General features: G+C 42.2%; 1 protein-coding gene across 2 annotated transcripts in view; it reads left to right on the top strand.

Moving 5' to 3' along the window:
* Positions 1–5,713: 5,713 nt before the first annotated feature.
* The window catches only part of SLC2A9 (solute carrier family 2 member 9), an 85,046-nt gene continuing 75,547 nt past the window's right edge, over positions 5,714–15,212 (top strand). The window contains exons 1-2 of one of the 2 annotated variants that reach the window (XM_032109689.1): positions 5,714–5,791; positions 10,987–11,085. In XM_032109689.1, the coding sequence (XP_031965580.1) occupies positions 5,729–5,791; positions 10,987–11,085 (162 nt within the window). In that variant the 5' untranslated portion in view covers positions 5,714–5,728. Of the gene's footprint in view, positions 5,792–7,177; positions 7,307–10,986; positions 11,086–15,212 lie in introns of those variants that run through there. The other variant, XM_032109688.1, reaches the window with a different exon arrangement.

Below are 15,212 nucleotides of genomic sequence, written 5' to 3'. Positions count from 1 at the left end.
GTCTAAAGACACTTTTACATAAAATGTGGTAGGGGAGACATCTTAAGGAGAACATCTTTCTTGTTGTTCAGAAGTGGTGTTTTCATGGATTAGCATCTTGTAACTGGAGAAGAATGTCTACGTTAAGATGAAGTAAATCTGATGCTAATATCTTTTGAGAACCTCAGCAAGGTTTATGTAACAGGGCCAGAGGTGATCCGTAGGAGCTGCCAGAACAATCACAACCTGAAACACAAACCAAGCACCACATGCTCAATAATCCCACTTTCCCCAAAAGAACAAGGTTACTTCAAATCCCAGCCAGAGTTTACATTTTCAGCCAACTCACATCCGTACAGCTCCTTCTCTACCTAACACATCTTGGATACCTCAGCATCTGCAAGTTTAGGAATAGTCCAATTAAATTACCTATCAAGGTCCTTAGGAAAATACAGATGAGACTGATTTAACATACCTTGAATTTTCAAAGAAAGCAATACCTGTACGAGCAGGGAAAAGCCATAGCTGATAGCACCTTTTCATAATGGAGTGTTCTTATCTCTCTTAGCTTTGGGATATAAGAAACTTATAACAAAGTCAGAACTGCTACACCCTTGTCCTGTCCCATATTTTGTTCAATTTTTAAACTAACACTGATATGGATCTCCTCTCTATGGCACAAAGCCAGAAGAGCAGACAAGGTAAATCTTTTTTATTAACTACTGAGAGGTCAAATACTGTACAGTATGTTCTGTGCAGTACTGTCCCAGCCTTCTATAATCTTGCAAAGGGGTGACTCCTTGCAAGTACCACACATCGTCTCGCTCAGGTATTGGCCCAAGACATCACTGTTAAAAGCTATTTACATCTCAGGTATTGGCCCAAGACATCGCTGTTAAAAGCTATTTACAGCACATGGAATGCTGTGGGTGTTCCTCAGTATGGTCACTTGTAATCAGGTAAAAGTATAAGAATGCAAGTCCTAGCCTTAGGCACTTGCATTTCAAATGTCTAATGGTTCAAATACGGGAAGCAAAGCTTTTTCATGGTTTGTGGCATCTGAAACAAAGACCTCTTGTAGGGTATCACAGCCATACAAGGCAGTTTGTTTTCTATTGGGTAAAAAGAGACATTGGACAAATTCCAGCTGAAGCGTCATACTATTCTTTGTTTTTACTGTTAATTATTTATTACTTCTGAAAATGTATAAAAGAGTTAAATCTGCCTTTACATTTAATTCAATGGCTTACTTGTCCCTGTTATAGAGAAGAAAGCAGCAGTACCAATTCTGAAGAGGGCTGCTTCTGAACTGCACTGAACTTCACTGCAAGCAAAGAATACTTCAGATAAGCGGTGAGTAGCATCTAGAAGTTGGACTTGACACTTTGCAGCAAATTTGGCAATGTTCTCAAGGGGTTGACTTGGAGAGGGAAGAATAGATTTATCTCGGTATAAACCAATGTTGTGAAATTTATAAACAAATAATTTCTTGTGCTAGCCAAGTACTCAGCTTCTATGTAAGTAGTCATTAAATCTGAAATCTGTCTTCCTCTCCTAGAGTAACACATTTCTATGGAAAATAGCTTTAATTTTCATCAGAATTCATAGAAGGAAATCCACCAAAACTCAAGAATAACCCACAACAGAACACTTCACTTTAAGATAGAAACTCTATCTTTCCGCTTCTCAGTATAAGAGACCAGATTGTGACTTGTATGAAATATTGAAATGCAGACACAATAACTCATCATTTTGTAAAGGCACTTTAGGATGGATACTACAGGTACAGGAAAAAAATAGACATATATATTTTTTACCACTATGTTAACTGATTACTTACTAGACAGGTATTTATGGAAGCTGGGGTGTCTACAGTATTTGGGAATAACTTTTTCTAAATAGTTCAGTACCATAGGAATGCTCTGTGTCAAACTAGTGTCACACCCCACCTGATTCCATCAAAGGTATTTTAATATTGGGGCTGCTAGACACTTTTCATAAACAGTATAGGAAACATTGACTTGTACAGTCTCATTTGAATCAGAAGAAATCTAGTTTAACAAAACTACTTGAGAAGAAAAGAATCCCTCCAGTGTTTAATGGAGTTCCAGTGTACCTATTTTAACCATATAGTTATGTCACTTATCAGGATCTAACACATAAACTGTTACTGTTTTGGGGACACAGAAACTCAAAATAAGTTCTTCACTTTGGATGCTCTAATTAATAGATCTTTTAATTAATCAGTGGTGGATTTCTTCTATGTGAGTGTGTATGTGTGCTTTACAGTACCAGGGAGAGGAGCACATTCATTGCAGTACACACCATAAACTAGTCACAGAAGCATTTGGCTTGAAACACAGGGAAGTCCTCAGCTTCAGTCATTTCAGCCCCATTTTTGAAAGGCACAAGCAAGCAGCCATAGAAAACTTCTGCTATAGTTGAGTAGAAAAAAGATAGCAGCACACAGCCTATGGGTTAGAAGTGAGATGCAAAACTTTTCTCCTCCATGCTCTTTTACCAGAGTTTTATTGCTGAATCAAAAAAAAAAAAAAAAAAGAAAAAAAAATGTCTTTTGAAACACGGACTTATTTCCAGCACAAAGCCTAGCAAACCAAGGTAGTTAGATTGGGCACTTTTGCTTCCTAAAGGCAAAAATGATTAGATGTCAGTCTATCATGGACGATAAGACTTACTGGGTCTGTCTGGGTTATTTTTACATAGATGTGTTTTCCAAAGCTTTGTCATTCACACCTTACCGTGATGTTGTCCCTCTTGGTACTTCTTCTTCCTGCTTTTAAAAGAAGGCAAACTATTCTGTGCTACAGTTGAAAGAGGTGTGCCCTGAGGGGTCAAAAGTCCTTTCCATCCCTGAGAGGTCGTACTAGTTATAATTACAAGTAAATTTTGTCACCTGGAGGCTGCTCTTCCACATTTTCCCTCTCCATAGTAGTGCAATGTTGACACAGATATTACTTTTCTATGGAGATAATATGATTTTGTAGTTGGGAGACAGGGAAGCTGTGCATGCCCATCATGAGGAATTTGTGACAGCAGAATCTTTTATATCACAGATAAACTGCTTCAAGCTTGTTTGTGTTTTGCTTTGGGTGGAGTGACCAGGGCTTTGATGTAAGTCCACACTCACCTGATCAAGATGGCAAATGGGCCCTCACTGGCCACTGAACCTTATGCTCAGACTGGACAGCAATAATGAATCTAGTCCAGGTTTTATACACTTGTTAGTCTGGCTTGGTCTTGTTGCTTTTTTTTTTTAACATCTTTGTCCTTTAACTCAGCTTTTCTGAGGTGGTTATCTCCTTGGTGGTGCAACACTTCAAAGTTGCTGCATCATAAACTGCTTTCCAGCCTGCATTGCTCAATAGCATCATCATATTAGCAAATATGGCTGTTTAAAATCTTAGTTCACCTGAACTTTGCATATTTGCTTTTTCTGAACATGACAGCTTTCCAACAGCTTTTCTTTTTTCTGACTCGCAGTCGGTAAATAAAAGCTGAATGTTCAATAGAAGTTCAGAACTAAACCTGGATTACAGTAGGTTTATTCATACCTCTCCCAAGTCAGTTTGCTACGTCAGTCAAAATGTTCCTTTTTTTGTGAGCTGCTGAGCCTTCCTTGCCAAGGCTAACAATTCATAGGACTCAGCTGGACTGCATGTCCTACCAATGAACTCAACCCATACATTGCTAAATAAACTGTTGGATAAGTAGATAAGCAAATTGTAGCTGAAATGGAAGATGCCCCCTGGCCTGACATAAATGAGCCTTTCCTGGTTTGTGAGTTGCCTCCTGACTAACTGTACAAGCTATGGAGCAGAAAAATCTAATCCGCTGTGACAAAGAAAAAATAATGAATTAATATCTTTGGATCGACAGCTTGAGTAACTTTACCTAGTACTTCCTTCAGAGGGAAGGAATACACTTTTTCACACTATCTATTAAAATTTTTCAGTGAATGGTAAACAACTGCATCAGAGCAAATGAGAGCCTTTCATTCCCCTAAGTGGATCATCACTTCCTTAGATTTTGTCTAACACTGCAATCCGAAGATCAGGTTTCTGCTTGCTGTAATCATGTCTCTCTTCCCTGCACACAAGTCAATAAGATGCAAAAATAACACTGAAAAATCCATGCAGGATTTCAGTCACTTCTCTTCCATTCCCAGTCTGGATTTCTTATTTTTTGAATCAACTAGAATGTCTGTTCCAGATATGGTAACATTCCTTTTGCTACAGTCAAGTCAATGTATTAAAAAAGTAAAAGAGTAAAATAGTGACCTGAACTATAGGAAGGATAGATCAGTCTGAACACTTCCACTGATGGTGCACTGCTAGCAATTAAACTTTCCAGACACAACAGACATATCTTAAAATGTTTTAAAGATGTTCTGAAAAAAGCTCAGCCACATAAAAATAAGAGCAGTGAGGGAAGGCAGACACAAGTTATCCCTGCCGATGGTTAGCTGTGAGGTTATGTCTCCTTAGATGCTTAGCAGATTGTTTCTGACTGTGTTGTTTCTCTTTCAGTGCTATGACCCATATACTCTTTATCTTGTCAGCTCTTAAATTCCAGTTTGATGATGCTTTGTTTGTGCTCTGTCAGAACCTTCATTAATTTAATTATCCACATTACCCATGTATGAAATCTGTATGGGATGTGGGAGCTTCAGTGAACAGGTCATGACATTATTTTTCATATACTTGTTAAATGTGGATGGGACAGGAGAACTGCTTGATAAGACTAACCCTCTCTCCTATAAAGTGAAATACATTTCCATGAAAGCTCTTTTTGAAGAATAATTTAGCAGGCATTGACTAAGGCCCTTTGAAGTGGAGGAAAAAGATGTTGTTTGCAGGTTGTTAGTATTGACTGCACTGGTAAGTAGAGAGGGAAGAAGGTAACTTTTCTGGTACTTCTAGGACGCTGTTACATCTCTAGTTTCTCTCACTTGAAAGCTCAGACTGATTACTTGGAACCACCTGATATAATGGCCCCAGTACTGCCAAAGTCTCATAGAACTGATTTAATCTTAAAAACCTCTTGTGTGTGTGATGGACTCAACACTCCAGTGTGCTGTTTCACCAAACTGCCTGTTACCCCCCATGTCTTATGGCTCACTGTGTTGTATACCCTTGCCTGGAAGACAGCTTGTATTCAGGACTGGATCTATCATTACCATAATGGCCATGTAAGCAAAAAATCTTGAAATGTGCTGTCATCTCAAGATGTCAAAGCAGAAGAACACAGTAATCCATGTTCCAAATTTACTGAACAAATGGGCAGACTGCCCAAGAACATACAATGAAACACCATGTAAATATCAGATCCTCTCTGAAACACCAGAATACAGTTTAGTTTCTTAATAAATTAAAATGCCCTTTAAAATTATTAAAGTACATATTGTGATGTATAGGCAAGAATTTTTCTTGACACAACAGTAAATAACTGGACGACTCCTTTGCAAATGTGCAATGACCTAGCTAGTATAAGGTCTAATATTCATTAGAATCACACCAACAATTAATCCAAATGCCCTGCCTGGAACCCAGCCATAGTAATGTAGTTCCACCTGACTGACTAAACTTCTTTTGTAGTTGCAGTGGGTCTGTTGTTCCTGCTCTAATAGTGACAGCATGCCTACCAAAGAGCCTGTATATTTATACCCTCCTGAACAGTAGCACAACTTTTCTCTTCTTTTCTTCCAGCTATTAGTTAACAAGGTAACAGAATGGAGAACAAACAGCAAAGCAATGGCGTGATGAAAGCAAATAATGCAGTGAAGAAGAAATTGGTGAGTGAATTAATCAAATCTTCTGTCAAGACATTTGTTTGCTATTTGGGGACTGGAGGTAGAAAATAATTATTTGGAACCTATATGAATACTTACCTTTTATTTTGAGTAGCATATGTTTAGTTTCTGTAAGTTACCAAGAGTGATTGTAAAGGGTCAAAAATGGTGAGTGGGTTAAGGTGAGAAATCATGTACATCTTAATCACATCTAGCCATATTATCACATCTTACTTGTATTTGAGTATGAACTGAACTACTCACACTTATTTAACATGAAATGAAACAAAAGAAAACACAGGTATCTGATTCATCTCAAATACAGTCTGGGTATTCCAGGGCTTGATTCTCCTGACTTGACTCTTTTACTTCTTATGACAATTCAAATAGATTATAAATGTTGTCCAGATCATCGATCAACATCCACAATAATTTTACACGTTAATGAGTAGCATCTGGCTTTCTATTCAAACACCGGTCATCTTGATCTGAGCCAACAACACTTCAAAGTTGCTGCATCATAAACTGCTTTCCAGCCTGCATTGCTCAATGGCATTTACTATGTCTTTGGGAGCTCTAAGCTAGTTCTGAGGTATGTAGCATATCAGAAGTGAAAACAGCTCAGATTTACACCAGTATTAGCTACAGTCACCTGGGAACAATTCCCAGATGCACTTAATACTCTTCATTGCCAATTAGAAGGTGTCATTTAACTCTTAGTATTTCAAAATTCCCTGCTTGTAAGTAGGTACCTTCAAACATAATAGCTGAAAGCTTTTATCTTCCCCAGGTGGCATGTCTAATCCCCATCCCTTACACAGCAGTAGTGCGGCATGTCAGATCTAAACCTCCTAAGGCTGTGGAAACATCCTTAACATCTTAATTGGCTACAAGTCTTGTGGCAACTTCACTTTCCAGCCTCGGCATCACAGGAAAAGTCTTCCCCACCTCAGTCTAGAGTCTTGCTCATAGAAAGGATGCCCAGGTCTCCAGTCGGGACCGCGGCAGTGCCCTCCCGCAAGCCGTGGTCCCCCAGCCCCAGTGCCATTCGGCGGGAGGGTCACGATGGACACCGAGTCGTGACATTCCCCTGCCCTACCTACGCTGCTGGGTAAACCCCTGAGGAGGGACGGGGCCTGTCGGGCAGCCCCAGGCACGGCGGCGGGCGGGCACATTCTCCTAAGTTATGTGCGAGCACGCACAGAAGCGAGCTCGTGTTCCCCCACCACCCGAGCCCTGCCCGCAGCCCCGGGCACAGGCTCCGTCCCCTCCCGGGAGCCGCGTCCTCCCGCGGCCGGGGCAGGGGCAGCGGCAGGGCGGCCGCGCCCCCGGCCACCCCCGAGCGCCCGGCACGGCCCCGCCGCCCCCCGGCCGCGCCCCCGCGGAGCCCCGCGCTGCCCCGGAGATGCGCGGCTGCTGCGCGCGTGCGGCGGCGGCGGCATGGACGGAGCGGCCGAGCCCGAGGCGGACACGCTGGTCAAGCGGGGAGCGGGGAGCGGCGGCCGCGCCCGCCGGGGCGTAAGTAGCGCGGGGCATCTTTCCGCGCTGCGGGAATGCCCGCAGCCCTTTCCGCGGAGCGGGAGCGAGCCCGGCAGTGCGGGCGGGGAAGCTTGGCCTGCGCTGCCCGCGCCTCGGGGAGGATTAACGGGAGAGGGGGTGATTCGGATCCTCTCTGGCGTAGTGGGGAGGGAGGGACGCGGGGCTGGTGCACGAAGGCTGCGGGAGCCGGAGTAACAGCCCGGGGCTCCTCCGGGAGCCAGGCGGATCTCAGGTTGCACAGCCCTTCCCCGCTCGGAAAGTTGTTGGTGCAGATGCCGGGGAGGCCGGTGGTGGGCAGAGCTAAAAATACGGCAGCCGCCGAGCCGGGACCCGGAGGATGGGCGGGGGGCAGCGCGGGGCCGGTGTGCCCGGCCGGGGAGCGCAGCCGCCGCCGCGGGTGAAGCGCCGGCCGGCGGGAGCAGAGCAAGGAGAGGGCGCTGCTGCTGCTTCCTCGCTGCTCCCCAGGACCACCTGGCGAGCTCTCTGGGGAAGGGCAGAGCCGGGGAGAGAGGGACGGAGGCTTCCCTTCATCTCCCGCAGCCCCGAGGGCAGAGCAGCCGGAGGGCGCCGGGTGCGCGGGCACCTGCCGGGAGCGCCCGGGTTGGGCGGGACCTGGGTCCCATTGAGGATATCCCCGGTAAGGTGCTCCGGAGTCCACCTTTCCTGTGTCAATAGAAAGTCTTAGCAATATCTATTTTAAAAGATTAAACTTCCTTATGCATGCATGCAATATTTACCACTAACAATTGTGTTTCATTTTAGTCTGAGGAGGGGGCTATAACTACCCAAAGTACAGTACTCTAAACTGTGTTTTGAAAACTGAAGTGCAAACTGAAAAGAGAACTGTCATGCATTAAATAAAAAAAAAATAAAAAAACACAATTTAGACAATTTGAGACTCATGGTAGCCAGCATAAATATTACATTGTATACTGAACAAGGACTGGAGTTGAGAAAAGCATCTGCAAAGCACAGTGCCCTGGGATCTCTGATTAGACCAAAAATGTGGGCTTTGACAAGTAAGCAGTCCTCGGGTATCTGCAGATCTTTTTTGTGAACTGACATGCAGCTTTCCTGACTGAACACTTATTGCTGTGGTGATGGTCACAAATTCCTGCCCTTGGGCTGGCAGCAGTGACACATGAGCACTCGCATGGCCGTGAAGCCAAGGAGCACCTATGAAGGAGGCATGGTTGCCTTCTTGTTTCCTGGCAATTGTAAAAGACACTGTGGGGTTGTGCTTCTCTTTCCTTCCTTTTACTAATGTTGCCACAGTGTTAATATTTTTTTGAGCAACAGTTTGAATTTTTTTTTCACATTCTTTCTTCATTGTGCTTTCATCTTTATCTGGTGTTGCTGATGCCTGAGCAAATATTTAAAATAGTGAATGAGGAGACAGGTCATGGAGAAGTTGAAGTTTATGTTCCAAGTTCCAAAACCTCTGAATTGAGTGAGCCTGAGGTTTTTTGCAGCAGCCCATATACTTAAAAACTTCATGGTATTGAATAAGTTTCTAAACCCAGCTATTACAGTGTGAGGTTTCCTAAGCACTTCTGTGATTTGCCCTGCACTGTCTTCCACTTAGCCTCATGCACATATAATGCCTGTGCTGAAAGGTTTATGCATTCATTAATATTTTTAATAACGATTGGGCTATATGTTCCAAATAATTTTGCTTGCAGAATTTTTCTGATGGGTCTAATGTTGTTAGAGTAGAAGTCTTTAGAAATATTGCATCAAGATTACTGCATAACACTTAGGAACTCACGCGTATTGTTTGTGAGCCCTTTGGGAGCAGCCTGGTAGACCACCAGCAATATTCCCCCTAGCATCATTCATTCAGAGTAGTAGGAATTTCTTCTAAGTGCAGGAATGCTTGTGCATAGCAGAGAAATAATAAGCACCTAACACGAAGTATTATAATCGGAAGTTAAATAAAGCTTTATGTCAAGTTTCTACGTTTTGCTAACAAAGTAATGGTGCAAACTGTGTGTGTGTGGTAGGCTGATTTTAAGAAGCTGGCTAATAATAATAAATTGTGTTTGGCTTATGTAATGATCTCAATGGGATATATTTCTTACACAAGGCTTTTCGCCTGCTGCACACTTTCTCCTGGCTTGACCAAAAACAGGCTGGTTAATGAACTGTGTAATCTCTTAAAAGGTTCCCACATCATGTGGAAGAAGTTAAAAACACTCAGCCATCCCACAGGCTGCATTTTGAATGTTCAGGGTTGGCAGCTACGAGCATGGCAGACCCCACGTGTGCTGGGTTGTACAGAGTGATCCCCACCCTGGCACCTGGGTATCTTATCCCTTCTCCATGGGTCACAGTGAGTCTATGTCAACAGTGTGGCACAGGAGCTCTGGCACATGCCAGTAGCCACGGTGTGTTCTCCTGCCCTGCTGAGCCTGCAGGGCTGGTGGAGCTCGTTTCAGTCTACTGTCACTGCTGCTATTCCATGTGCCGGCTACACAAACCTCCCTCATGCTCCAGACCTTTACTTTCCAAAGCGAACACACAATTTCGTGCAGTTGACAGAAAGCGTTGACTCATTAACCTGTTGTGGTCTGGAGTGATATAACTGAAGCTGAATTTCTTAGGCCTGCTTAAGCAGGTCTTCCTCCTTTTGAAAGGACTGAGGCTTCAGTGAAAGAGGAGGCTGAGCATAAATGGCAGTGAGCTGTGCTTGAAATTCTAAATTCTTATAGTTGTATTTTACATTGAAAACATTAAAAAGACATCAATTTTTACCCATTCTGAGTTGTCTTTCATTATCTACAAAGTGATGTTTGCAATTGACCAGCCATCAAAACACTAACGTCAATGTCTCTTGGGAATGGCTGGCAGTGGTCTCTTCTGCCACAATCTGTAACCCAGCAGGAGAACCGAGTCACAGAAGGTAATACTGGAGAAGGTGGAAAGACCCTGAAATGCAAAATCTCTCAAATCAAAGCAGTTCTACCTTTCATTCAACAGCTGATGTGGAAGAAGAAATTGCTTGCAGAGGTGGGCTAAAAAAGAGTATGAGGAGGATGAGGGGAGGAGACCTGAGGAGGGAGAGGTACAGGTGTGTCAGTGGGAAAAAGTGCAAAAGTGTCTGGAGACACTGGAGAGTGTGTGTGGCAACAAGTTACTGTTGGAAACTTGCATTTGGGTTACAAAACCTAGTTTGTGGGCATCATTTTAATTTTTTTGTCACAATTTCATTAATCCTTTTGGCAGTGGGGAGCACACCATCTCATGAGTTTTTATCCAAGTCAGATCTATCCACAGACCTATTGTATCACATATATGCTACTTCTTACTTCGCTGTGTTAGTGATATACTGACAACAATTTCCTTGGCTGAGATTATGCTTCCCCCCCCCAGCATTTTACTTTTTGGTGTGGGGGCAGACAGAATGCTTGCAGCAGAACTCTGTGATGTTGAAAGAAGTTCAGATGTTCACTTATGTCTCTGTAGATGTTAACTGAGGTGCTGTCACTTCAAATTTAATGTTTCTCAGATTGAGCAAAGGGAAGTGCTTCAGGCTGTTATTCTGCAGCAAGGACATCTGCCTGCAGAAGCTACGGAAGATAGCTAAGGAGTGTTTAAAAGCTGAGGTACATTAATTTTGAGTGTACTAACAACGGCTGCATCTTTTCTTTGTTTTTCAGAATTGGTCTGGGAGTCTTATTGTAGCCTCTTTAACTGGTGCTTTTGGGTCGTCTTTTCTCTATGGTTACAATCTGTCGGTGGTGAACGCTCCTGCCGGGGTAAGTGACTGACTAAAGTGGAATTTAATATCAGCAGAGGGCAGCCTTGTCCGACTATTGTGCTCCTCAGCATCCTGCCTTAATAGCCCTCCTGATTACATAGCAGAAGGGGATTAAATCTCATATACTAACTTTCCTTTGCCCATAACCTCCTTTCTGCTCCCCATTAGGTTTTCACATAAATTCAGTAGCTGTCAGAGAGCTAAACGCTGCTGTTGAGGTGAAAGGGTGCATGTGGTTTGCTTCTCAGTCTCCCAGGCCCAGGTTAATCCTAAATCTTCTTGCACATTTTTATGTGAAAAAGTATTTTTAATATCTGACTGGTGAGTATTCGGTAGCTGCATGCACATGTAGCAACTTCTGTTCATGTCATTCAATTCTAGATGGTTGCCCAGCATTTCATTCCCACTGTAGTGATATTATAACTAATGCTTCTGGTTTCCTCCTAAATAATGGGCCTCTTCTTCTGTGTTTTGTTGTGATGCCTTGTTTGGTTCTGAACTCTGAATTTCTGGGTTGACCATCTATTGCCTGAAACTTGTGGGATAGATTTGATGAACAGAGCACTGTGAAATCAGTATAAAAAATTTGTGGGGATTTCATTAAAATATCAGTTATTACAAATGGAAATATGAACATTTTGTTTTTACACTGGCTGTCTAGAGACCCTCAATTCAGTCAAGGACAGCAGTAAGCAATTCAGTGGAGTTGCAAGCAGCACTATTTTGAAAAGTAGCTAGTAAATATTTGGAATTAACTGTGGAAATTCCATTTCAAAATAGTTCTTCTCCAAAGCTAGCTCCTTCTTTCATGAAATTTTTGTGGGCTAGATTGCCACCTAGGCAGGTTTTTTGTGTTAAAGATGGATGCAATATTTACGCAAATAATGAAAGAGGCATATTTTTTTTAATTTATGTTTCATATGTGAATTTTATTTGATAAACTGTTGACCCAAAGGACTAGGAAGAGACTCAGCCAATAGAAATTTTTAATTACTTGCTTCATAACTTCTGGGAGTTTTATCCAAGTTCCTGGTGTTTTATATACTGATAATTTAAGCTTGGATAAATTGGATGTTAATGTAGCATGACATGTCCAGGCATCACTTCACCTTGCAGTCATCAGAGGATAAACATGGCTTGGAAAAAAATCAGCAAGAAGCTGTAATTTTGTGTGCAATGGTATCGATTGGCCTGATGGTAAAAATCCTTCCTGCACTGCCTTGGGGCTCTCAACAGAGCAGTGAGAATAAGCTGATTTCTAAACTTTTAAGTACCATTTTAAAAATGGACTGTCCTGGTAGTGAGAGCTCTCCTGTCACTTTCTGCAGGAGTGAGGGAAAGAAAGGATGATAGGATGTGCTCCTTGACAACACTCAGACAGTTCTCTTTGAACCATGTGATAGATTACAGTGGTGATCAGAGTGTGCGTGGGTAGGTTGAAAATGCAATCCAGTGACAGATGCTAAATTCCAGGTGTTGTGCTTAATAATACTTCCAGGATTGTCTGGTTTTGCTTGAAATCTTTAGTGCGGCTTTTGGACTGAAACTGGGCACTATGTGAATGGCTTTGGCCATACTATTACAGGTATGCATGAAGTGTCCCTTGGTGTTTCAGTGTTTGATTGAGAACTTTGTATCTTTCTTATTCATGTTAAGCCATACATTAGCTAGGGATAAGGAGTAATCCTACTGGAAAGGAAGTTGTGTAGCTCAAGAATAAAATACCACTCTGTCCTCTGGCCCTCTCTCCAGCTCCAGGATTAGTGTGTGTCATCCATTTGCCTACAACAGACCACTTTCCTGTCCCTGTCCCTGGAGCTGGTCCCAGTGACTAGGTTGAAGGGAAGAGCATAGGCTGAGGTCATGGCCATGGTGGGGAGCAGTGAGCCTTACCAAAGCTGTGCTTCTTGCAGCACAAGAAAAGGAACCTTTGCTCCGTCTGTTTTCTCCTGTATGTTACTAAATCAGTCTGCTGCAACATGACCCTTTGGGAATACTGATGTGAGATGACTGAGAAATGCCAAAGCAGAGCATCTTGTAGCTGTAGGTAACAGCAGCCTTGTAAGAGGTTATACTGGGAGTGCAGAAATTCCTACAAGTTGTAAGCTGAGTTTCACTTACAAACTTGGTAGGATGAATAACTTCTTGTGGTGACATGTAGCTTACAGCTGACACTGCCAGATGTCCTTCTCACTGTGGGATGCTGGGTATCTTCTGCCCCTGTTTACTTCACTACAATTCCTCTTGATGCTGAAGTCCTCCAAACTTAGAGGACTGTATGATCCTTTGAGAAGTAGTGGAAAAAGGCTTGATAATGACTGTTGAATAAAACACAGGATGTTTCCAGGATCCTGGAACAAGCATGTCAGTAGGATGACTTAGCTGATGGAGCGAGGGAAGTTAATTTAAGACTTGTGTCCATTGTTGTAAATTCTTGTGTCCATTTTCCTTCTTTTTGATACAAATTGTGTCAGCTCATCAAACCACAGGGGGATTCTCCTATAGTTGTCACGGATGAGCTTTAGTTCAGGTCATCTCGTGAGGCAGAGTTAGTCTAAATTCCTGATTGTTTCAAGGGGGAAATAAGCTGCACATCCTCTGTTCAGAGCTGAGATTGCTTCCCACTCAGTTCCCTGTAGTTCTGTGGGAAAGAGCATGGCCCATCACAGGTATTATTCTCTGAGAAACTCAGAATTACAAGTCTCCAAGGGCTTGTTCAAAGAGTTACCAGAATTTATTAAAAACATATGGGAGCGTTTGGCAGTAGGAAGACAAAAGATTTAATTGAATACAAGTTGAAGCTGTCTTATTCTGAGCTGAATTTCTACAGTTCATTTAATGGACCAGTTGTGGGCAATGCCTGTGGAACAATGATGTGCTTTGTGCTCTGTGCGGGAAGCAAAGGCCCTGCTACTTTCTGCTTTGCAGCCCTTGCCCTCTTCCTGCAGGAGGCTGCAGCTCTGAGTTCCTATGGCACAAACATACAGCCTGCTGTGACAGCTGGTTCAGTAGCTATCACTGTGTGTGAACGACCTCTGTAACTACGGGTAAGACAAGGAAAGTATTCCCCTTGTATTTAAAATGTATCCATTAGATTAATATATATAAAAACCTATATATTTTCCTTATATTCCTCTTATCTTTCTCACCCTAGCATTACTATCATAATGAACTCAGGCAGCTGAGAAAATAATATACTGATATCAATCAGCTACCATTTTTTTGTAGTCTTTATGGGCTAAAATTTTTGTATACAAGTTTATGCCTTTAGTGCTATTGAGATACCTGGTCTAAATCCCAAAGGAGCCTTTCCACAGAATTCAATGGATTCAAATCCAGTGGATTTGTTCTACCAGGTTTGTTTTGTTTCATGTGCATCTCCTGAAAATGTCTGTGTTTTATTAGCTTCCTATTTACTGGCAAGGGGAATCCAGAGAGAGGTGCTGGTACGTGTCAGAACATCCATCTACCTATTACTAGTGAGCATTGTAGTTTGTACTTTCTTTTCTTGAATATCTGCAGTTATTTGATGACTCCTTGTAAATAACTAAGCTATGCTGAAGAAATTAGTCATAACACAAGGGAAGAGTAATTTACATACTATTTTTAGCCAATATCATTAACAAGAAATGCTAATGGTGTTCCAAAAGTGCTTTCTCTTAATATCCATTACTGTCAGAAATTAATTTCAAATAGACAAGAAGATGTCTGAATCTAAATATATCTAAGTATTGGTGTTAAAAAACTAAGATGTTACTATTTGGTTTAATGGCAGATTCATTTGGAACCTTACTGTGAGACATCTAAGCCATTCAAGCACCAAATTGACTTTTCTTCTTCCTTTTTTTTAAAAGTTGTTGGGTTTTTTTGTTTGTTTGTTTTTTAAGGGTTTTTCTTTTCCTGTCTGTTTAGGAACATTTAAGATAGGATGGGAGAAATAACCCTGTTCTCCTTTTAATTCAGGGCACAAGAAGTTTACTAGAAACTTGATAGATGGAAGACAGGAAATTGTATATTCTACCTTTGGCTTTCTTAGTTACTTTGCAGATGGAGAGGTGATGATTCAAACTAAAAGCCCTCAAATTGAGTATTTCATGTGTCCAAGGCCAGACATTAGGTAAAGTT

Source organism: Corvus moneduloides, chromosome 5, assembly GCF_009650955.1.
Source record: "Corvus moneduloides isolate bCorMon1 chromosome 5, bCorMon1.pri, whole genome shotgun sequence".
Taxonomy (NCBI): domain Eukaryota; kingdom Metazoa; phylum Chordata; class Aves; order Passeriformes; family Corvidae; genus Corvus; species Corvus moneduloides.
The sequence above is the reverse complement of the archived record's forward strand: the minus strand, read 5'-3'. Positions and strand labels throughout refer to the sequence as shown.